Source organism: Echinops telfairi, unplaced genomic scaffold (assembly GCF_000313985.2).
Source record: "Echinops telfairi isolate 266 unplaced genomic scaffold, ASM31398v2 ScPeMD7_6;HRSCAF=24_1, whole genome shotgun sequence".
NCBI classification, from domain to species: domain Eukaryota; kingdom Metazoa; phylum Chordata; class Mammalia; order Afrosoricida; family Tenrecidae; genus Echinops; species Echinops telfairi.
The window spans coordinates 10,174,768-10,198,658 of record NW_022103903.1 but is presented as its reverse complement, the minus strand read 5'-3'; the positions used below and the strand labels follow the sequence as shown (position 1 = coordinate 10,198,658).

General features: G+C 38.6%; 1 protein-coding gene across 1 annotated transcript in view; it reads left to right on the top strand.

Annotated features, from left to right (window-relative positions):
• Positions 1–23,535, top strand: part of VGLL3 (vestigial like family member 3) — a 70,039-nt gene extending 46,504 nt beyond the window's left edge. The window contains exon 4 of the mRNA XM_045286270.1: positions 23,303–23,535. Coding sequence (XP_045142205.1) covers positions 23,303–23,346 — 44 coding nt within the window. The 3' untranslated portion in view covers positions 23,347–23,535. The remainder of the gene's footprint in view (positions 1–23,302) is intronic.
• Positions 23,536–23,891: the final 356 nt, after the last annotated feature.

Sequence of the window (23,891 nt, the reverse complement as noted above, 5' to 3'; positions counted from 1 at the left end):
TTATATCCATCTGTGGACTCTGTGATGTCATCTTGTACCTATTGTGTTGGATATTTTCATATCTACCTATCTTATCTGCTTGTGTTGTGTATGTGGCTTATGTTTGCCTTCTTTCCACTATCGAGCTGATGCTATCCTGGGGGGCTGTTTCTTCTTTGTCGCCCTATGGGTGCAGTTTTCCTATGTAATGGTCTCTTATTTGCCCTTGGTGAGTGTTGATCTTCTGCCCATACTGGATCAGCAAGAATCTTTTGTAGGGTTGGGTTTATTTTTATGTATTCTTTGAGGTTGTCCTTGTGTGGGAAGACTCTTACTTCTCCATCTGTTAATAGATCATTTGGCTTGGTAAAGTATTATTGGGTTTTCATTGTTTTACTTCAATTTTTAGAATATCTTACTCCATTCCCTGCTCTTCGTCATCGTTTCCATTGATAGGTCTGAATATACTTTTATTGGGGTACTTTTATACATGACTCTTTGCTTTTCCCTAGCTGCTTTTACAATCTCCTTTTGCTCATAGTTGGATAATTTGACAATTATGTGTCTTGGTGACTTCTTCTTGGGATTCAGCCTGGCTGGTGTACTTTCAGCCTCTTGAATGGTTGTCTGCTTTTTGTTTATTAAGCTGGGGAAGTTTTCCTCTAAGAATTCCCTCGCTATTTTCTCTGTTCACTTCTTTGTTGTGTCTTCTTCTGGTAATCCAATTATTCTAAAGTTGTTTCTTTTCATTGCATCAGACATGGCTCTCAAGTTTTCTTCAGTTTCTTTGATTGTCTTATTTGACTACTTTTCCCCTTTGCTGAGGTCTGCTTGGTTATCCCCTAGGTCATAGGTGTGATTCTCTGTCTCCTCACGTCTGTTGGCAAGGTCTGTCAATTTGTCATTGGATTTTGTTATTTCATTCCTTAACTCTTGTATTTCCCTTTGGTGCATTGCCTTTATCTCCCCTATCATTTCATTTTTTTTCTGCATTGCTTCCCTCATATCCCTTATGACCTGAAGCAGCACACTAGAAATTTCTTTTTGTGGCAGATATATCTGCTTCTTCTATGCCCATTGTTAGGTTCATGGCTTCTTCCAGCATTGTCTTCTGTTTCTCCTGCTTTTTCGTTGAAGCTATTAGAACTGGTTGTTGTTTACATGTTGTTTTAGAGGATCCTGCAGCCATCATCCTGATTTGAAAAGCCCTGAGTTCTCTCTTGGGGGATTCATATGAGTGCTTCTATGAACTACCTGCCAGTAGCTGTACTGAGGGGTCAGTCTATCGCTGTAGCTACCTGTGTTTTCACTCTTATGTTACCCATCCAGTATTCTGGTATTTGGAATGTGTGTTGGATATTCCTCTCATGTGACGCTGGTCGGTTTGTTGTGGGTCTACGAGGGTGTTGCTTCCCTGGCCGATCTCTAAGTAGGCTTCAAAGTTCTTGGAGCACTTCAGATGGCTGTGGTGTTTCCTCTGCAACTGGAGTGCTGAGGAGGGCATGCGGGTATACCCTCCTTGGTGTAGAGCCCTGTAGCTGGCAGGGGAATTACTGTAGACAGAGAGATCACCTTGGAATTGCGTGGTTGTTCCTGCAGTAGTGTGGGGCCCCACCAATGGTAGTCAGGCGTTTCCCCCTGTCACTTGTAGGGCTTCGGGGTTTAGGCTGGGGATGTCCCCACTGTTTGCAGGGGAGAACCCCCTGCTGCTTGGTGTATGGAAGAGGACCGGCGTGATTTCCCAAGTTGATTGAAAAGCCAATAAATGTGGGTAGGAGCTCCCCTACTGGGCCTTCAGAGCTGCCCTAAGCAAAGGGGAGTGGCCTGGAGGCCGCTAGTGGCTTGTGACAGGAAAGAGAGTGAAAGGAGAGCAAAAAGAGAGAAACAAGGAGACAAAGATGGGAGCAACAATGCCAAGCAAACTGATACTCACTCACACACACACAACTAAAATGCACAGAGTAAACAAAGTGAAAACAGTAAAAAAAAAAAAAAAGAAAGGAAGGAAGGAAGGAAGAAAAGAAAACCATAAAAAAGTAGAACTGAATCTGCTGAGGCTGTGGTAGGAAAGAGAAAGGAGCTAGGAGAAGAGGAGAAAAGAAGAAAAAGTGAAAGAACACAAATAATGAAATGAAAAGAAGGAAAAAGAAAGAGAAGGAGAGAGAATTAAAAGCATAGATAAAGAGATAGCTGACCCCATGCTGTGCTGTGTGTAGCACTGACTCGTGCTGTGTGCAGCACTGTCTTAGGGGGCAGGCTGCTCACTGAGTGGGCAGCGTTGCCCTATACAAAGGGTATGGGTCTGGGAACCAGCAGTGGCATGTGAAAGGAATAAGAGAGAGAAGAGAGAATCATACAAGCAGAGAGAGAAGCGAAGAGAACAAAGAAAGAGAGAGGAAAGAAAGAAAAATAGAAGAAAGAGAAAGAAGGGGGAAAAAACTCAACTGTGTTCACTAAGATTAGCTGTGATGGTAAAGAGGGAAGAGAGAGAGGAGGAAATATAGAATACAGAGATAGCTGATCCCCGATTGCCTGAATGTGGGGCCAGAGGGGTTTAGACCCTGCCCCACAATGGCAGGTGGTGTGCCCTTTTAATGTAGAGACCCAGTGGTGCTGGGCAGAATTGCCCTAGTTGATGAGATCACCTTAGAGATCTGACGGAGGCTTCCTTAGCAGCGCCACATGGTGTAGATGGCTGTCACAGCTTCCTTGTGTGGTGTACAACACTCCCATGGAGGGCAGGCTGGAGTTCCCCCTGCTATTTGGGTTGATTTGCCATAAGTGGAGAGGAGTGACCTGGAAGACTGTAGTGGCTTATGATAGGAAAGAGTGGGAGAGAAGAGGAGAAAGAGGGAAAAAGAAAAAAATGAGGGAAAAAAAGAGAGATAAAAATCCAACACAAACCTGAGCTCATTGAGACTGACTGCGGTGGGAAAGATAGAAGGGCAAGTGAATAGAGAGTGAAGAAATAGAGTGGTAAGTAAGGAGATAACTGATATTTGATCACCTGTCTGTGAGGCTGGAGGAGTTCCAAGTCTTCCTCAAGGTAGCGGGGTGGTGTACCCGTTTGATGTAGTGTTCCATAGATGCTGTGTGGGATTACTTCAAAGGCAAGATTGCACCCGTGGCCAGGCATCAGTTGAGAGCTGGAGTTCACTGGTATGCCTGCCTTGTGCGTTATGTAGCACTGCAGCAGGGGCCGGGGGCGGGGGGCGGGAGGGAAGTGGGGTGGTCCCACAGGCTCATCTATGGCCCCAGGACAGGCAGGACCTCGCCAGATATGTGTAGAATCACTGAGAGGGAAGCTGGGCTTATTGTCATATCTAGACTGCTGGTGCTTTACTAGATCAGAGGATTTTATTTTTTATTCCCCTGGCCAGCTAGAATGGAATCAAATTAAATTGTCTCCCACAGTCTCTGGGATGCAGTGCTATGCTGTTCAAAGGTGAGACTTGCTACAGCTGGTCTTTGTTATGCAAACTAGGCCCTGTAGCTGAGTTCTGGCATTCCTTAGCTAGGCTTCTTATGCTGATTTATGTTAAGAACCCCCCTCCACATCTATGTGCTCCTTGGAGCTGAGCAACACGACTGGGGTTTGAGTTTTTAACCAATAATATATATTTCATTCCTTATTTTATCTTATTATGCTTGTGATGTGCTCTGATTTGGGGGCTGTCACGCTGACCCCCAGATGGGGACATCCAACTTATCAGGGGGTTGTTTCCTTCTCAGTCAATTGGAACTAAATTCGCTTCCTGGACTCTGAGTATTCATCTATTTTCTCCCACACTGCGATCTGCCTCAGGTAAAAATCTGCTTTTTCTTCTACTCCAAATTATGGCTACCCATTGTCTCCATTCCCGAGGCTGTGAGCTCAAGGCAGCCAACAGCACAGAGAGCTCTGGCATGGGGTTCTCCTCATGTCTGAGATTATGTGCCTTTTAGAGGTCAGCCTGTAGAAAGCGCTACTCTAGGCAAGGGCTCGAGGAGCTTTCCAGCTGGCACCCACAGGCTCGCCAAAGCCAGAGTACTTTAGAGCATTCTTGGTTTGCTTTGGGAGTGGAAATCACACACACACAAAAGGGGTTCAGGAGAGACCCTAGTACCCTAGTTCTAATTTCAGGACTCCATTTCCCCATTTCCTTCACCTTACCTCCCAATTTTTTTGGTCTGACAGCAGGAGCTCCGGACTGGTGAGTCCTATCGAGTCACCATTTCCCCCGACTATGTTACTTTTTGATTTTTTCATTAAAGCTCTTTGAATATTTGTGGACAAGTTTTTGCATGTATATATATTTCCAGATCTTTCAGGTTAAGGTGTAGGAATGCAATTGCTGTGTTGAGTGATCATTGCAATTTATTATTTTTTTTGCACTTCTTTATTATTTGAAAAAGATTCCCCCATCCCTGGTGGGATAGTTGTTAATAGTACAACCGGCAATTTGAACCACGAGCCACTCCGAGGGAGAAAGATGAGTTACAGTCTCAGAAACCCATAGGGTCACTCTGTGTTGGGATCAATTCAAGGGCAGTGGTGATTTTGTAATAAGAATGGAGTTTCTAAGGTTTAATAGGAAATTACATTCAATAAGAGTGAAGGAACAAGAGTCAGAAGAATTCGTTGTCTGAAGCTCGTATTTAAATAAACACTCATTCCTAAGAATGAAATTATCAGGAAGTCATGAAAAGCCCACTTTAAATTCACCTCTTGCATACTGGGCACCGCACCGGCCTCATCCTGGTCCTGGCTTTACTTTTCTTCATTACTCATTCACTCTTGCTGTCTCCCTCTGGTGAACAAGTACAATCTACAGAACCACTTGCTGATATGATTGTAGATCACTTCCTCCTTCTGAAAATGCTCATCTTTACCAAAAGCCAGCTACCACCTTTCCCACATGATGCTTCTTCTCGTCGCGCCCTTCACAGTCTAAAGCTGTGTTCCATAAGTTCTATATTAATAGTAATTTCAGACTATGAAAATAGTGACCAAGTTAATATAAAGAAAAGGTGTATGGTGAAATAAATTTGGAAACATATAGCATACACTATACCTCTCGTGGAGATCACATTCACTTTATTGTATAAAATGCTTTTATATACATTTCATTAGAAAAACATGCTGATTATTTTGATAGATCATTTGATAGATCACAAACTGATCTTTTTTAGTATACTTACTAAGTTTTCATAGAATTCTCTTGGGATAATGCTATTTAATTTAGTTGAAAGTTATTCTTTCACCATTTATCAGGAACACTTTTTCTAAAATATTATTTATTTTGTTGCCATTGTTGGGAATATGCACAGCAAAATGCACACCAGTTCAGCAATTCATGCAAGTGTCATTTAGTGGCATTAGTTACACTCTTTGAGTTGTACAACCATCCCTACCTTCTTCCTCTGAGTGGTTCCTTCCTGATTAATATACACTCACTGGCACCTAAGTTTCCTGTCTAATCTTTTGAATTTCTGCTGTCAATTTGATTCCATATATGATGTTCTTAAAAGAGCATAACACTCAAGGCAGGTATTATTTTTTTCTAGTTAAACTAAAGTATTGTCTGGTTTATAGATTACTTCAAGGGATATTTTGGTTTAAGTTTTAATGATTATTTCATAGCAATCATTTTGGGGTTTCCTTCATTCTTCATGACTCCAAAAGATTAGAATATATGAATATTTGAAAATCGGTTCTATATCCCCCCTCCTTTTATTAGGATTCTTCTGTGGAATCTATTACCAAAATGTTCAGCACTGGACGCGGGGCACCATCCGTTTGTTCTGATCTCATGGAAAAGGAGGTAGTAGTTCATGGAGGCAATTGGTCTTATTTCATATCATCCTTCTATTCTTGACTTTCCTCCTCCTCTGCTGATTTAGGTGAATAGAGATTAATCATTCCTTGTATAGCCATTTGCAAGCTCTTAAGACCCCAGGAGCAACCTGAGAAACAAGGAAGTAGAACAGACACTAAATATTTTATTAGGTCCACAAAGTGGGTTGAGTAATACCACGAAACAAAAATCCTAAACCTCCAAATCAAGAAGCCAAATTCCACAGGGTGCCTGAATGCACAAAAATAGCCTCAGTAGTGGATATGCATATACATATATTCATTGCTATATGTCATTTTTCACTTTACATTAAACTGTTAGAAAGAGATACAAATTATGGAGATGTGAAGCTCAAGATAAAAAATACTTTGTTGAAGAAGATGAAGAAGGATGAAGGGCATAAACAACTGACACCAGCTAGTGCAGAGTATTGTCTTGGCTTTCTTTGTGTATCAGGGAGCATTAAGTGAGCAACTGTGTTTGTGATTGTGATGCAATATATTGCTAAACATGCCTTATATAAATGGCAAAATCCGCTTATTCTTATTCCCTGCTTTTTGTTTATAACATTAAATGAACTGTCCTAATAGCTTTTAGTAATCAAAACCATGCAATGCATTTCACTGAACTGCTTGTCATTGTTGTTTTGTCAGATTGCTGAGTTTACCTAATGCCATACCTACAATGTTATATATCAAAACCATTTTGGATTAATTTTTCAAGTAAAGATAACCTAAGGGGGTTCTTCCACTGATATGCACAGTTGACTTTATTTATAACTTGCACTGTATTTAAAATTTTCCAAAAAAGCAAAGGAATTGTGCATTGTGGTATAACTTCTTTATAAACAAAGCATTCTTTTAGTTTGAGATTGATTTCACTTGAAAATCCATAGATTTACTTTTCCTACTATTTCTCATGCTATTTTAGCTATAATGCATGAATTTTTTTTGAGAAATGTATGAAAAATGTAACCAAAACAGACACAACTCAGTGTTGAAGAATTCAAGGTGTTTGTTTTTTTTTTGACACAATACCATGAGCAATGAGGTAGCCTTTTTTTTTAAAGAGAGAAATAATAAACTTGAACCATAGCACAAGGAATCTACAGCTAAAAGGAAAGTACTATTCAGTAATGTTATTTTATCTTCTGCTATTTTAAAATATAATGTATTAGAACTTAACATTGCACAGGTAGCTACTTAATAATTTGGGATTAATAGTGTATTTGGGGATGAATCATTTGAACCTGCCTCTAACATTAATTATATCCAGATATTAAACACTATTCAGATGATAGCATGTTGGCAAAACATTTTCAGATAGCAAAGTTATTTATATATAAAAATGTATGAATCTATGTTTTCCTACAAGACAGAAAGAAAACAAAACTAAACTAAAGTTTCTGCCAGATACACAAATAATTTGCTAGATGCCGGTTACAGCATTTTCATACATATAGGAAACTATGTTTCAATATTCTCTCAAGTCATAAGGAACACACTCTGAGTTATTTCTAAAGAAACTGTCATACAAAAGGCCCTTGTCTCTTTCTGGTCATTGCTGGTAATCCTTGGCATTCCTTGATGTGTAGCTACGTCGCTTCATGCTCAGCCTACGAATTCACGTGGCCTGTTTCCTTTGTGTGGGCCTCCGACTTTGTGTGATCACAAGCCCTTCTTATAAAGGTGCTACTTCTTGGATTTTGGCTGCATTATAAATCAGTATGATATCATCTTAACTAGTTATTTTTGCATAGTCATTATTTCTAAAATAAAGTCATATTCTGAGTTTCTGGGTAGATATAAATAGGAGATACTATTAGGTTTAGTACTGCCAATTAAATATATACTTGTATTAATATAAAATTATATTTTCTTGGCCGTACTAAGGCTGTATTATGTATATATAGATACATATGTATGTTTATATACTATATATTTATATTGATACACATATATACAAGTATATATGTTTATATTCTGTTTTAATATAAATTCCTAATTTGTGTAGTTAGTGAAAAGGACATATTTCTGAAATGACAAAAATATTTTTTTACTGAGATTTAAGCTGTGAATATTATTGGTCAAAATTAATCATGTTCCACTTGTAGCTCTGATTCAGCTACTTCATTGATGATGATAATAGTATCATTCCTGTTCAATATTATGAGAATATTTTACAATAGCATAAACCATTAGCAGAACCATCAATACGTGTTTATCAAGCACCTAACCCATGGCCATTCAGTCAGTTCCAGCTGCTAGCAGGCCTAGATGGAATTTCTGAGATTCCAGGTCTCTTATGTGAGCCATCTCTTCCTTCTCCCATGGAACAGCTGGTGTGTTTGAACCACTGACCCTGTGGCTGGCAGTCCAACGTTTACCTGACAGTGCTACCAGTGTGTGTGTGTGTATGGGGGTGGTGTGGGGGGAGTGAGGAAGTAAAGTGAAAAAGAATCAATGTATTATGGCATGCAATGGAGGGGTAATTTCTCTCCATGAAAGGGAAGGGAATATCAGGTAGCTCTTTTCTTTTTCTTTTTTTAACTCTTTGCTTTTCTTACCATTAATGTGACCTCTTTCTGTATCACAGCACAAGCCTTTTTAGATGCTAAAAAGAGTAAGCTGGTTAAAATATTTGATTTTTAAAAAAATTTTACTTCTGTTCTTGAGAGAATTAAAATATAAATTTTATTTCTAACAACTTATGGGAAGTAATTTTTCTATATGTACCATAGCATAGTAAAAATTCTTAAAGCAAGAGTTATTGACCCAGTACCCTCTCATAATGACTTGGGTTTATAATGCTTCAATTTCAGGTTTTTCAATGAAAGGGAAATGTAGTAAATTTGATGAGAATTATTAGCAAGCTAGTATGATTTATATTGATATGGTGAAACATTAAATACTTTCTCAGCCTCGATAAGAAAGGGTACTAAAGTAACAGATTTTAGGTACAATGGAAAGTAATTTCCCTCCTTTCAGCTCACCTCCTCTCATGAGCATGTAATTAGAGACCAAATTCATTGCCTTGGGGCAATTCTGACTGATAACACCCAGATAGAACAGAGTAGAACTCCTTTGAATTTCCAAGTCTAAATGTTTACAGGAGAAGACAGCTCATCTTTTTTTTCCCATGAAGCTTTTGGTGGATTCCCATCACTGGCTCAATGCTAGTAGTTCAGTGTATAACCCCTCTCACTGCCAGGGCTACTGGCAGTAGGTGTTACACAACTGTGCACAAACTAAAGAAGCCTAGGTGTGCCCTGAAGCTGTTCCCGACAAAATTAGTCGTTTCCATAAACACTCAAGAAAATGTGATTTTTAAATTGAAAATTAGAATAGACATAGATCTTAATTTCAATCATTTGATCTTGGCAGAATAGACAGGTGTAATGGCATTTTTATATAGAAGTCATCTTTAGGACAATATGATTTCTTTCAATAGTAGTTGTGCCATTCAATACAGATTGATAACTTTCTGGATTCCTACCTTGAGGCCATAGGGTAGTTAAACTTAAGTCTTAAAGCAATAGTTTCAGATTTTTTTTAAAGGACTGAAGATACTAGGCAGAACATTTGTGAGCTAAAAAACATAGTTCTCATGGACTGAACAAATTTTAAGTTTATTATTTGGTAACAATAGTCCAATAGTCAACACTTGATTGCTTCACACTTTCTGCCTTTCTAAAAAACTTTATGTTTTGGAGGTTAAATCTTAAGATTATTTTATACTGGGTTAAAAAATGAAAGAAATATTAACACATATTGCTAACTCTAATATGACATTAGTTGCATAGGACACATGTTTGCAATGGCAGTTTTATAACCAGAAGGAGAACAAACAATCCTGAGACGTATGCAACATACCAGGAGATCCCATCCAAAGAGTGAGCTCTGTGTGAAGAGTAACTGGAGATGAATGAGAGGGGAGGGGCACACCTCAGAGCACCACTGTTAGCTCCATGTATCCATGTGTGGATTCTACAGGACATGAATGGGGTGCTCCCATCGTCCCACAGCCATGAGGAGACTGGGCCCATGCTTTTTCCCCCACCTAATTTCCTAGAATAGTGCCATGATGTCACAGAGTCCCACGAAGAAGAACTCTGTGGTCCGGATCACACTCTGATCACCCTCTCGCCTGATAGGTAGGCTGGGTGCATGAGGCTCCTGAGAGAATTTTGAACGTAGTAGAATGCATTTGAATAGAGATGCAAATAGTTGTGTGGATGTACACATTTAAGCCCTGACTCCCTCGGTATAAATAGCCATGCACTTGGATTAGTAGCTGCAGTTCACACCCACCCAGAAGCACCTCAGGAGAGAGGCCTGCAATCTATTTCTAAAGTCACAGCCTTAAAAACTACGGCACTGCTGCACTGCACCCATGGGGCCGCCAAGAGTTAGAAGCGGCTCCACAGAACAACAATTGCAACAAAGACATCTTGGGTAAAGGAAAATGTTAGTCTTATACAGTGCTGGTAGAAATTGTGCAAATTGTAGCCTTATTAAAAAGTAAACTGGTAATACATTAAAAATAGAATACTCATAATCATATATATATGATTTAAAAGTTTTAAATCATATAGATATGATTTAAATATATATATAAATCATATCTATATGATTTAAAACTTTATATATATGATTTAAAACTTTCATATATATATATAATTTAAAACTTTCCTGGATATCTATCTATCTATCTGTCTATCTGTCTGTCTGTCTATCTATCTATCTATCTATCTATCTATCTATCTATCTATCTGATTTAAAACTTTCCTGGATATTTATCTATCTATCTATCTGATTTAAAACTTTCCTGGATATATATATTCACACACACACACACACACACACACACACACACACACATATACACTTTCCTAAATGTGAGGGCAAAAATTCTATACATGCGCTTCCACATGTGAGTGAAAGTACACATAACTTCAGGAATACAGGGAAAACTGGTTTGTAGCCCTGAGAACTACTTTAGGAATTGAGACACCTAAATATGAATTGAAGGAGAGGAGGAGGCTCAAAGAAGAAAAGAAGAATTCCTATGTCTATGTGTATGTGTGTGTATCTAGTATATCAATATACAAAATGTGTGTAGGAAAGAGAAAATAAAAAAAAAACAGTTGAGAGATTTTATTAGTCATTGTCCCCATTTAGAGGCTCAGAGAAATGTTCAGTTTAGGGAACCCGGTGGTACAAACTCTTGACACGCAACAACTAATTAAAAAGTTGGTGGTTCAGATTGAACCATCCACCCTGTGGAAGAAAGAGCTGACAATTGACTCATAAGACTACAGCTACTGGAAGCCCTATGAAAGACACTCATACTCTGACACATGCCAGAGTGTGTGTCCATGAGATGGCATCAACTTGGGAGCAATGGGTGATAGATAGAAGGAAATGTGTAAGGCCAAAGGAGAGGACTGAAAAACAGACTTTCGGAAATTTGTCACCATGTATTGGCTGTGTTATCTTGAGCAAGACCCATACCTTCTCAGTTTCCCTTCTTTAAATGCAAAGTGAAAGTTCCACTCTGCGCTCTGACACAATAGGGGGATTTCAAAGAGCCGACACCATGGGAGCACTTTCCAAATAGTGCCGCAGGATCCAGAACTCCAACTCTCATTAGACTGTACCGGGAAGTAGCCCTCAGATGGCAAAAGCCCTTCACTATGGTGGTGTGAGGCAGCACACGTAATTGAGATGCAAACTTTGTTTCAGTCTCTTTCATAACGATTCCTAGATTGTTTCTCTTCTGTTCCTGAGGTTCAGTAGAATATAATATGTGTACATGTTCAAGCTGCAGAAATAGATTTCATGATAGTGTTGTTTTGCTAGAATCATCACATAATGGCAACTGGGTGCCTTTGGATTGATTGGACATACAATCTGAGAAAAACAGATAACATGTAAAGGTGATAAGAATTTGAAGCGTTACCGGGATAGATGCCTTTGAGAGATTTTGCTTAGCTTTCCCCATGTAGAATGCCCTGCCCTGTGGAATGCGAAGTAACTAAGAAAAGAGGCACAACCCAAGACATGTATGTACTTACAGAATTTTTTACACCATTTTACACATAGATCAAAAGGAAAAATTATATGCTGAATCTATCATTTGAAGTATGCATATGATTATATTCATACCAATCAATCAATGCATGACTATATTTAAATACTATAAACTAAAAGCATCATATTTTTATTCCAGTATTAATTTTGTGGAAGACTCCATTCTTCACTTTATCAATTGTGTAGCCCCTCTTACCTTCTGAATTATTTTCTTGGAAACCGCTAGAAAGGTTAGGAAATACCTTCAGTGTTTGATTTTGACTTACGAAGCTGCCCTCCACTCTCTGTGGTCAGGAGTGGTGGACTTCTTGCAATTGGGCCACGTCCTCACAAAAGGTGCAGAGAATGAAAATATCACTGAGGTCATTCTGGTGTGACTCTGGGGGAGAAATCCTCTGTTGTAGAAAGTGGCCCCAGATAATTTTAGCTTTCAATAGGCTACAAATATCAGATTAAAAAATTCTACATGTGTTATGGGATTTGCGGATTCTATATTTTTTGGCCCGTCAGGTTGCAAACTCGTCTTTTATTGTTCTTTTTTTTTAAAACAATATAAGGTGTCCTAAATAGTTCTCTCTGTTCAATGTGCTTTGGATCCTTTGACAAAAGGATGACCAAAAATAATCTTGAAACAAACTAATGACCTACAACCTGATATTTTCAGGTTATTTTTCTAATTGTCTTATTGCCATAAATGAGTCATTAATACTGTTTGGTAATAAAATAGCAAGACTACTTCAATGGAATAGTAGCAGTTGACCCCCAGATCTTCAGAATCACTGAAGCCCGATTTAGGTCTGCATTTGTTGAAAGATGCGGCCAGCTACTCCCTCGAACATGTCCGTGCCAGAAACCCAAAGGGAGTCCCTCTCTGCTGTAAGGTCTGTTTGAGCCCAAATTGACACAATGGTGGCGACTTTTGGTTTGTTTATAATATTGAAGTGTCTGTTCTGAAAATTACCAAAGACCCAGGTGTGCTCATGTCACATGCAAGTGAGGTAAACACTACAGAAGGCAACATGGGATTCATTGTGGATGCGATATGTCTCACTGTTACTGAATATTTTCAATATGTTTTGCTTTAGTGAGGAGATTATGTAAGCCAAGTGATCACTAAAAATCAATTAGTATTTTTTTTCCGTTTTAAAGAAAGTATCAAAATCTAAGAGTAATCAATCACTCATACTCGCAGGCATTACGTTTTCTGTGTTTGTGTTGGCCTAGTGTATGTCTTATGGGTAAACAATAAATACACATTCTTTCTTGGACTATTCAATGCTTGGACTATGTATTGTTTAGGGCTTTGAAAGAGTTCTGGAATGGACCCAAATTTGTAAAATGTGTGTGTTTTCCTGAGAGATAACGGGAATACAAAAGTTTATGGGTGGACACTCTGATAGAAATGTAAGCTCCCACAGAGAAAATTCTCCCTCATAGCAATCAAAACTCTTAACTGGCAGAGTTGGGGAAGCGATGCTCTGCTGAAGATGGCAGCCAACCATGTTGCTATCCGGGCAATAAACCAGTCTCCCCAGTAGGCTGCGTGTGAGTTTTCTGCATCTCCCATTCTAGAACTTTGACTCACAGTCTCCCCCATTCTGGTTATCATGCTGGTCCACCCACATTTTACAAATTTAAGTCTGTTTGGTTTCAATGTATCAGCCATGACTGAACCTGTTTAAACCAGTTCAAAGCCCTGCTATTTTCTAGATTGTAAAGCTGTCACTGCACAACCTAGAAACCTCTTTAAAGATGCATGTTTGGCTGCATTTGTTACCCAACAGATGTCGGGATCGTTAGGACCTCTTGAGAGTACTATAACTTGTGGTTTCAGTTACAATTAAGTGATCCAAGAATTTTTTTCTCTTGCTCCTCTCCAGTTCTTGAGGAAAGTCTGTAGAAGAAATTACAGACGGTATTCCATTTCCCTCGTCTCCACTCCCCCTTTCCCTTATTCTTTGATTCTTTCTTCAAAGTTTCTTTATATCTGCTTTTGAAATTGAGGCCACAGAATTGGTAATCAGTGTTGAAATTCCAGTTTGCGTACACTGGTCCCCTGCTGGTCTCACCTAAGATGGTATCTATCACATTGACATTCAAATTTTGAGCACATTAAACAGCTGCTCTGATGAGAAACTGCCCACCTCTGTGATTTATATTTCATATTTGCCCACAAGTGCCGTTTTAAAAGGGCTGGTTTAGATTTGTAACTCAATATCCTGATGCTTAAAGTGCTTGCCAATTTACCTTCTAGCGGGTATTTTGAGGTGCACACGTCGGAGGGGCGGATGTTGCCACAAGGCAGAGGCTGGATGCTGTTCATAAAGAGTGGTTTGGGAGCAAAGAAGGTTCTCAGAGAGCAGGCAGGCCACAGTGGGTAGTTGTTCAGGCCTGGGAAAACAAGAACAGTGGGAAACACCTGGGTGCTGATCTGCTTGTCACCTGCAGTGTTTGCCTGGGGTGTGCAGGTGCTGGCTCCTTCCAATAACAGAGTAAATGATAGCATACAATGGAAAGTCAGGTTAGGTAGGTTTACATTTCTACCCCTTGTTTCATCTGAATTTAAAGACATTTGTACAAGTTCAGGCAGTTTTCACTTCATCGTTTCTGACATTCATACTGTATGGAAAGTTTAAGTGTATTCTAAATGTGCCTCCATAAAGCAGCTCTCTACTCGGGGAAATCTCCTTTTGCTAATAAGCTCTTACACGTTCTTGACTAGGAATCTTAGGCAATTATTCCAGTACACAAAGGTTTTAATGGTAAGATGATAATTGTAACTCAAGTGTCATTACACATTTTATCATTGGTTTAATTGAAAAAGAATGCATCTTGTTATTGGAAATGACTTTAAAAACGTATTGTCCAACATGTAAGTACTTATGTCAAGTCACCAGAGTGTTAGTTTTTGCAATACTTAAGAAAAGTGTTAATTTAATATTTTAAAAACAGTGAAACAATGAGGAAGTAGTGTTGCTTTTTCCAATGGCCAAAATAAATATGCAGATTTTACCATCACATAAAACTCTGTTCTGTATTGCTGTTATCCAGAAAAATAATTGAAGTAATTATATATACTTATATAATAATAATAATCTATCTAAATATTATGAATATTTATACCAGAGCAAGCTGTCTTAGTGAAATTAGCCAGTTATTTAAAGGTGCATTTGATTTTATTTGATTCAGTATTCTATTCCTAGGAAGTCAGCTTTGCCCTTCACACCAGTGTGGACGTGTGTGTGTCTGCACGTGATGTACATTTATAGAGAACTAGCTAACTTATGGTATACTGTAGAAACAATATTGTGAATATAGCTCCACACACACGGAAATAGCAGCATTGTGAAATAAAGATGTTACAACACATTATAAATAGTGAATAAAATTGGTGGGATTGAAGGAGGAAATCCAAGCTGCTCTGAAGGTATTGGGAAAAAGCCAGGTTCCAAGAGTTTACAGCATACCCGTAGAAATGTTTCAACAAACGTACACATCATTTGAGGCACTCACTTACCTGTGCCAAGAAATTTGGAATAAAGCTACCTGGCCAACCAATTGAGAAAGATCCATATCTGCCCCGAAGAAAGAAAGGTGAACCAACAAGATGAGGGCATTAACACACGATTTTAATCACTATCGCAAGCCATACAGCTTTTTAAAGAGAATGTTGAAACTGGGGCAGCAGTACATGAGCACTAAGCTATCAGAAATTCAAGCTAGATTCAGAACAGGATGAGGAACAGGGCTGTCATTACTGACATCAGATGGCTTAGACTTGAACGCAGAGGGTGCCAAAAGGATGTTTACTAGTGTTTTATTGCCTATACAAATGAATCCAACTATTTGGATCATAACAAACTTTAGATAACTCTGAGAGGCAGAGTGATTTCAGGATATTTCATTGTGCTCAAGCAACACCTGTACATAGACCAAGGGGCAGAGTTTCAAAAAGTGCAAAGGGATACGGAATGTTTAAAAACGGTAACAGTGTATGTCAGGGTTGTATACTTGAACTAAACGTATTCCATCTCTCTGCTGGGTAAACCATTTGAGAAGACAAAGAGGGATGTGGCGGCAGGATTGTGAAAGGCTCATTAGCAACCTGTGATATGCAGAAGTCAAGCGAAGAAAACTGGAAGCATCGAGGAAGATCAAATATCACAGTCTTCATTGTTGATTTCATCTCAACATCAGAAAAGCAAATTCTCAGAACTGGATCAACAACATTATCATTTAACATAATAATAAATGGAAAGTAGAAGAAGTTGTCAGGAATTTCATTTTATTTGACCCCCAATCAATGCACATGGAGGCAGCTGTTAAGAAGTCAAAGGATGCATTGAATTGAGCAAATGCGCCACAAATGGCCTTCAAGTGTTAAAGAACAAAGATGCCACTCTGAGAACTAAGGGGTACCACTTCTTCACTCTTAATTTAATAAAGATGTCATGTATGAACCCACTTACTCAAAATAGAGATATTTAGATTTAGGGGTATGCCACCAGCTTCTTAATGCCTTATAGCACGTATGATACTGAATTATTTTTAAACATTTAAAATCCATGAAAAGTTTATATTAATTCACTTAAGCACACTCCTTACTTTTAGGTTACAAAGTATATATTTAAGTATCATATCTCTCTTTTACTTTTATCAACAGCATATTTCCACTTTATAGTTACCATATTACCTCTTTTTATTTCCAGCAATAAAATTAATTGGAAGCATATTCAACTAACTTAAAGAACCATGAAGGGCCAATGGTGCTTTCAAGTTACTATGCTTCCTTAGAAGTTGGATGTGTTTTTTATAGTAAATATGAGTCTCACAATCATACCCGCTGCCCTTCATGGGTAATGACTCTGGGTAATGACAGCTCCATGTAGGCCAGAGTAGCAGATTGAAAACCAAACTCCTTACCACTGAGTCACTTCTAACCCAGAGAGGGTCTGACTCTCTATGGGAGCAGAAAGCCTTATCTTGCTTCGCCCCAGCAGCTGGTGGGTTCTAGCGGTCAGCCTTCAAGTTAGCAGCTGCACACAAACTCCACTACGCTATCACTGTGCATGTTAGGGCCTTCAGCGCCTGATGTTTGTTTATGATTTATTTTACTGAAGTTGATTGCCAGGCCTTTCTATCATGGTGGATTCCCACTCCCAATCTTTTGGTTACCAGCTGAATATATCAAATGTTTGCACTCTCTGGTTGGACAAGAACAATCAGTTAACCCCCAAAACACATGAATACAGGAATGTAACTTTTTCCATAACCCAATATATTATTTTTTATATTTTGAAAAATTCTTAACCTCATCAATTTTGGTCTAACTTGAAGCTTTTCCCAAAGCTTCAGATTGAAAACAAAGTTCCATTGAGAGAGGAAATTTCTGAGATTCTTTTCTTACCCTAGGACTGATTTTCCCCTTGCCTCTTTGCTCTGTGATTTCGCTGTATCTTAAGACTATTACATCATGTAAGTTGTCAAATAGGTGTTGGTTGTATGCTTTTATATTTTGTCTTTTATTTGTATTCCAGCCCTAGCTCCTAAATATAGCTGCTACCCCAATCAATTTCTCATAGCATTCTTTTTTTGTACAAAAAATTATCTATTTATTTATTTTGATCATTTTATTATGGGCTCATACAACTCTTATCACCATCCATCCATACATCAATTGTGTAAACCACATTTGTACATTCATTGCCCTCATCATTCTGAAAACATTTGCTCTCCAATTAAGCCGCTGGCATCAGGTCCTCATTTTTCTCCTCTCACCCCCCTCCCCCTCCCTCATGAACCCTTGATAATTTCTAAATTATTATTTTGTCATATCATTCTTCATATGCCATCTCACATAATGGCAACCAAAGCTTCTGTAGGCACTACCTTGGTCAATGCTGTTAAAATTCGTAGTGATTGGAACCCCCTGAGATGATCAACTAGCATGATTCTGTTTCTTCCTCAGTGAGGTAAAAACATTACAGATCCCATACAACATATTGGAAAACTAATGAGAACTCTCTCTGGTCTAATTTTTGTGTCCTTCTGGAGTTATGCATGGGAGTTCAGGGATTTTTTTTTAATAAGACATGCAGGTGTTAAGGGAAACTAAACCCAACCTCACTGCCGTAAAGCCCATTCTGACTCACAGCCACACTATAGGAGAGTGTACAATTACCCTATGGGGTTTCCAAAGGTATAATCTTGAAAGAAGCACACTGTCATATCTTTCTTCACAGGGTGGCTGGTCGGTTAGAAATTCTGACCTATGCCTTGGCGGGAGAATTATCCAGGGTTGTAATGGTAGCTCTATCCTGTTGTAATGTCTACTAGCTTATTTCCATTGCCTTTTGTCTGGGAGAGAATTCAGTAAGATATTGTCTCCTAACAACTTAGCTAGAAAATTGGAGTGTGAGAAATGTTTGTTTTCTTCCTGTAATCAGATTCTTTAATTTAATGCTAAAATTGTGCTATGATCCTCTTTCTTGACCAGATCCGGATTATCCTAAGTAATTTTGTGTATGCAAACATCCTTGGCTTGCTTGCTTTCTTTCTTTTTAGGCAGTGGAGTCGCAGTGGTGTTGGAAGGAACTGATGTCAACAAGAGTCATGATAGACTTTTCTCGTTTCTGAATCTCTATGTCTGAGGACAATAGCATTGCCTTTGTCCTCTGCTCCATTTCTGACAACTGTCTGAAGGCCCACCTGGGCCTACTGTTTTGTGTTCATACTGGACTAGGAAGGATGCTCATGGTAGAGGAACATGCTTTTAAAGATGTTAATCTGCCCTTTGGCCCAGCAAGAGTACCTGGTGGGATAGTCGTTATGCAATGGACTGCTATCCTCAAGGTCTGCAGGTCAAAGCCACTAGCTGTGCCAAGGGCAAAAGAGGATTATTTCTACTCCTGTAAATACTTCTACTTACAGGAATAGAAACTCCACTTCTATTTACAGAAATAGAACCCCCACAGACAAGTTCTACCTTGTCATATAGGGTCTCCATGATTCAGAATCACCTTGATGGAGGTGAGATCTTAGTCTATCACACAAATGAAATAGTCTTAATTGGAAGTATATCAAATGGTTATGTAATTATTTACTCAATTCAGAGTAAAGCATTGTTTTAGGTTGTTTGAAAGAGCAATAAGAGAACTATTCTGGTAATCTTGATGTCAGATCAGGCAAATTGTCTTTTTGTGGACAGCGCAAAAAAGCATATGTAAAATCTAGTAATTTTCTTGATTTAATTTTGATAAAAGGTATTTGATCTGGGAATTGTGGAATTATAGTCAATATAGACCATATACAAAGCAGTATGCATGTGGGGCTAAGACCATTGACAGTTATTGGACCATCCCATTTTATCTTTTATTATTTTTTAAAGTTTTACTTCTAGAAACTGTTTATAGTGAAATGGATAAAGGTTTACAGAGCAAATCAACGTTTCATTCAACAATTCATACACATTTTGTTTCACGCTGCTGACTGTAATTGAACCATCTCATTTAAATCCTAGTTCTGCCAGCTAACTTCAAGGTGGGAAGTTCAAACCCACCAGCTACATTTTTTGTTGGAGAAGCACTTACCACCTGCTCTTTCAGTGATTTACAGTGTGGGAAACCCTATATAGGGTGGTTTGATGAGAGGTAGTGGTTTTTACCATGTAATAGTTGCATGTCTTAGTATTAATTACCTCAGCTGTTAAAAGAATATTGCCATCGTATCTAAACTAGAGCATAGTTGAAAACTTTAAACAAATTATTTCATGTTAAGATGCATGGCATAGTATTCGGAGGATCAAAGCCCTAAGAAAATGTTAGTAATTGATTTTTATGTTTACTTTCATTTAAACTATCAAAGGCTAAATGATAAAGCTAGAATTGAAAGTCTAATATAAAAAAGCTGACAGTGGTGAGGTTAGACAGTTTATAGGGCTACTTTAGGATAAGCTATGAATTAATTTTAGATAGGTTGGAGATAAGGCACAAAAAATGTCTGAATGGGAGGAAAATATGTAACAGAGAATTCTGAGTTCTGATAAGCAACTTTTGAGAAATCTTCAATATATATTAACCATATAACTATCATGGATTAACGATATTACTTACCTGACTTCTCACTGGGAAAAACAAAATGACCTTCATCCTCACCAACGGTGTACTAGAAAATTATACAGCTGATTTTTAGTTGCACCTTAATAGTGGGGCCTTTTGTGAGGTGTATGGTTGCTTATTTTGTTATCATTTACCTTTGCATGTTTTGGAGTTACAAATATGATATATGATATATGACCTGATATATGACCCATCACTAAGAAAGATGCTAAACTACCAGGATCACATTAGATATTTAATAAATGTCAGACCACAGATGAATTAATCTTTTAGGTTTGCATTGGCATGTTGGAGGATAGGGAAGGGGAAAAAACTGAATTAGAATGAAAGAATGACTTCTGTTTTTCTGGTTGGCATCTTCAGGGCCAGCTCAGCAATGCAATACATATCCACAGAGGAAAGGTACCATGACTTGGAAGGATTTTGCAAGACAAACTGGCAGTGGCCTTTATGTATGAGTGGTAATAGTGTTGGGAGGAATTGAAGTAAGCCGTGGACTGATGGACTTGCATCTCATAAGAGTGAGGGGGGATAAGGCACTCAAACCACTTGATGATTACAACAGTATTCATGACTCGCAGTGCTGACATTCTGTAAATTGATGCAGTCCTCAAGTGTGGAAAGACTGAGTCATCCAAAAGAGGAGACTTTTGATAATAAAAAAAATTATGCATTCAGCAGATTGTCAGTAAAGGTGGTTTTGATTATGAGAATCACTCAGTAGAGACTGTCAGATGGCAAATTATTCTAACCACAGAATTTTTTGAACATGAATAAAGCGAAGTTAGATTGGATTGATTATCCTGGGTCATTTTATTTCTTCATCCTTTCATTTCTCCTTGTCTTCTTTTGAAAGGGGGAATGAAAAAAATGTTGACTCAGCATCTAAGTCTTACACTTGAGAGAAGAAAATGGAGCTAGTCTTTTGGAACTCAGAGATTGTCGTACTTTTTCACTGCATACACGTTAGAGTTCAAAGATCGTGACTTGTAGTTCCATAAGGTGCTTCTTTATTTTTTTAAAATCGAATTCTCCCTCTTGCCTGAAATCTGAATGTTGGCATTCTCATTGTTAGGTGCCACCTAGCAGCTCTGAATGATAGAGGCCTTATTTATGTACAATAGAAGAGAACCGGCTGGTGCCACATCCTCCCCAATTGTCGTTGTGCTTGTTGGAGCCTCTGGGCCAGTCCTTGTCAGTGCGAGTCCTCCTGCTTTTTTCTGCCTCTGTTTCACCAAGCACAATGCCCTGCGTTACAGGCCGTCTTAAGAGCTCCTGTTGACAATCATTGTGTCTCGCTTTCATAGCAATCACAACCATGTTTCATGAAATTCTTTAACCAGTCAAGGAGTAAGAAATGTAATCATTGCAGCTATCTTGGGAATAATGCAAATTTATAAACCGTACTGGTTTGTCTAAATATCCAATTTCTAAATATCCAATTTGGTCGAGACAACTTTAGATTAAGGCTCCTGATCCCTGTGATATACACATACCACCCCCGCACCATGCCCCCAGGGTGTATAACAGAAACCGTGGAAGAAGGGAGACAGCAGTTGTATAAGATATGAAAATAATAATAATTTATAATTTACCAAGGGATCATGGGAGGGCCGGGGCGGGGGAGGGGGGGGAGGAGCTGATACCAAGGGTTTAATAGAAAGTAAATGTTTAGAAAATAATGATGGCAACATATGTACAAATGTGCTTGATAAAATTGATGTATGGATAGTTATAAGAGTTGTACAGGCCCCCAACAAAATGATCTTTTAATAAAAAAAGCAAGTAGCCATGAGAGCACAGTAACTACATAGTAACAATCACACTGCCATTCTACCCCTTTCTTTAAAGACTTAGCTTTCATGTTTTGTGTTTTGCCTTAAACTGAAAAAGTAACTGTTACTCCCAACCTTCACTCTCAAATAATTGTGCCTCAGATTAAACAAATAATTGAAAAGCAAACAAAAGAAAGTGATATTGTGTGGGTGTAAAGTTAACGTTCTATACAGATTGCCCGTCAGAAATTAGTGCATTGACAGTGTTAGACCCAGATCGGAGTCACATAATGTGTTGTCCCTCTTTAATAAAATTTGAGTAAATTGTTTTAGCTTTATTTTGGAATTAATGCAAGTTTAAATTATTTTTCTTTTTGGTTCCTTTTAAAAACGTCATTAACTCCCCCACCCCTAGCCATGAAGCATGAATTTAATGTAATTCATCTTAAATGCTTTCTCAAAGATGTAATCACAATTGATAACTACATAAATAAATTGGCCTAAGGTTTCACTATTAGCTATCAACTGATGGTGTCTATTTTACTAATAATATTCAACTGAATTTTTAACCAGGTTAAATTCTTGCCTATAATTGATACCATTCCCAGGGTCCAATATATTTTAAATTTTCTAAGGAGTTATTTTGAAGAGTGGTTAGTGGTTGGGCAGTTTGAACCTCCAGCAGCTCCGCGGGAGTGAGACGGGGCTTTCTACTCCCAAACACGCTGACAGCTTCGGAAACCCACTTGGGGTTTCTTTGAATCCGCATTCACTTAGGGCAGTGAGTTTGGTGTTGGGTAGGAGTTATTTAGCCCTCTTTCTAGTCATGTGAAGAGTTGCAGGAAACTCTTAGCAAGGTCACTAAGAGTCGGAATCAACCGGATGGCAGGAAGTGAGTGGAAGAGTCCCCAACTAGCCTGCGGGTGGTTGATGAGAACATTAATAACCCCCCTGTCACCGAGGCCATTCCAACCCATCGCGACCTTATAGGGCCAAGTAGGAAACCCCTGTGAGCGGCTAAGATGATAACTCTTTGGGGGAGTAGAAAGCCTACTCTTCCTCCCTTGTTAATAAAGTGCTGCCTAAATGCCGCAAAGATTCGGTTTTTTTCTCATTTGTCCCTTATTTTAAGTTCCCTTATAAATTAGAAATAACAACAACCACAAAGTTTCACTTAAAAACAACCCATTTAATCCATTATTTAATCTTCCTCCAAGAAGGTAAAACCCAGAGCAAAGACTTGTACTACATAAATACCCACGTGTCGGGCCGATTCCAGCATTGCTCTAGCTGGGACCTTTAGTCACACACTGCATGCATTAGCTTTTTGAAAGTTATGAATTCAAACAATTTCCTTAGAGAATCATACTCTTTCGATCAGATTCCACACATGCCTAGATTCCTTTTTGGCTTCTATAACATCACAAATGCACTGCAGGCTAGGCCCAGTTTTAAGTGATGCATGTATCAATGATTTTTGTTTTTCTCGTCACCTTTTCTAGGTCTACAGCACCAAGACAAGGGCAAAGAAATGCCATGGTATTAGCAGGCCAGCTTGCAACTGAGCCCCAAGGACACTGGGAAAAGAGGCTGCCAGGACTTTCCATTCTGCAAGGAGACAAAATAGACCTGGAAGGAGGAGGGGACATGTTAGCCAGCTGACTTCTGTTTTGAGTGCTTTCCTATGAAAGCTGAGTACATCGCAGGAATTGAAGAAAAGCATTTTTTGATGCGCCCCCCGACCCTCCCACCCCATCTGAGCCTTTACAACTGTGCAACTCTCTCTCTTTTTTCTTGCCTCTGTAAAATTTTTTTTTAGTTCATTTTTTTGTCAGGAAAAAACTCAAAAGAAAATGTTGATTCTTTCAGGAATACAATTTTGTAGCTTTATGTGCATCTATTTTTGTAGAAATGCTGAAAGCTTGAATTAGCATTGATGAGGTATTTTAGAGGGATTTTAAAAATATTTTTAAATTGATTAAGTTCTGTTTAAAGAACTCGCTTTCAGAGAAGCACTGGCAAAATGTTTAAAAATGCTGATTGTCAAGATGTCTGTGATATGCTCCAAATGTGCTTTCTAGTGTTTGATAT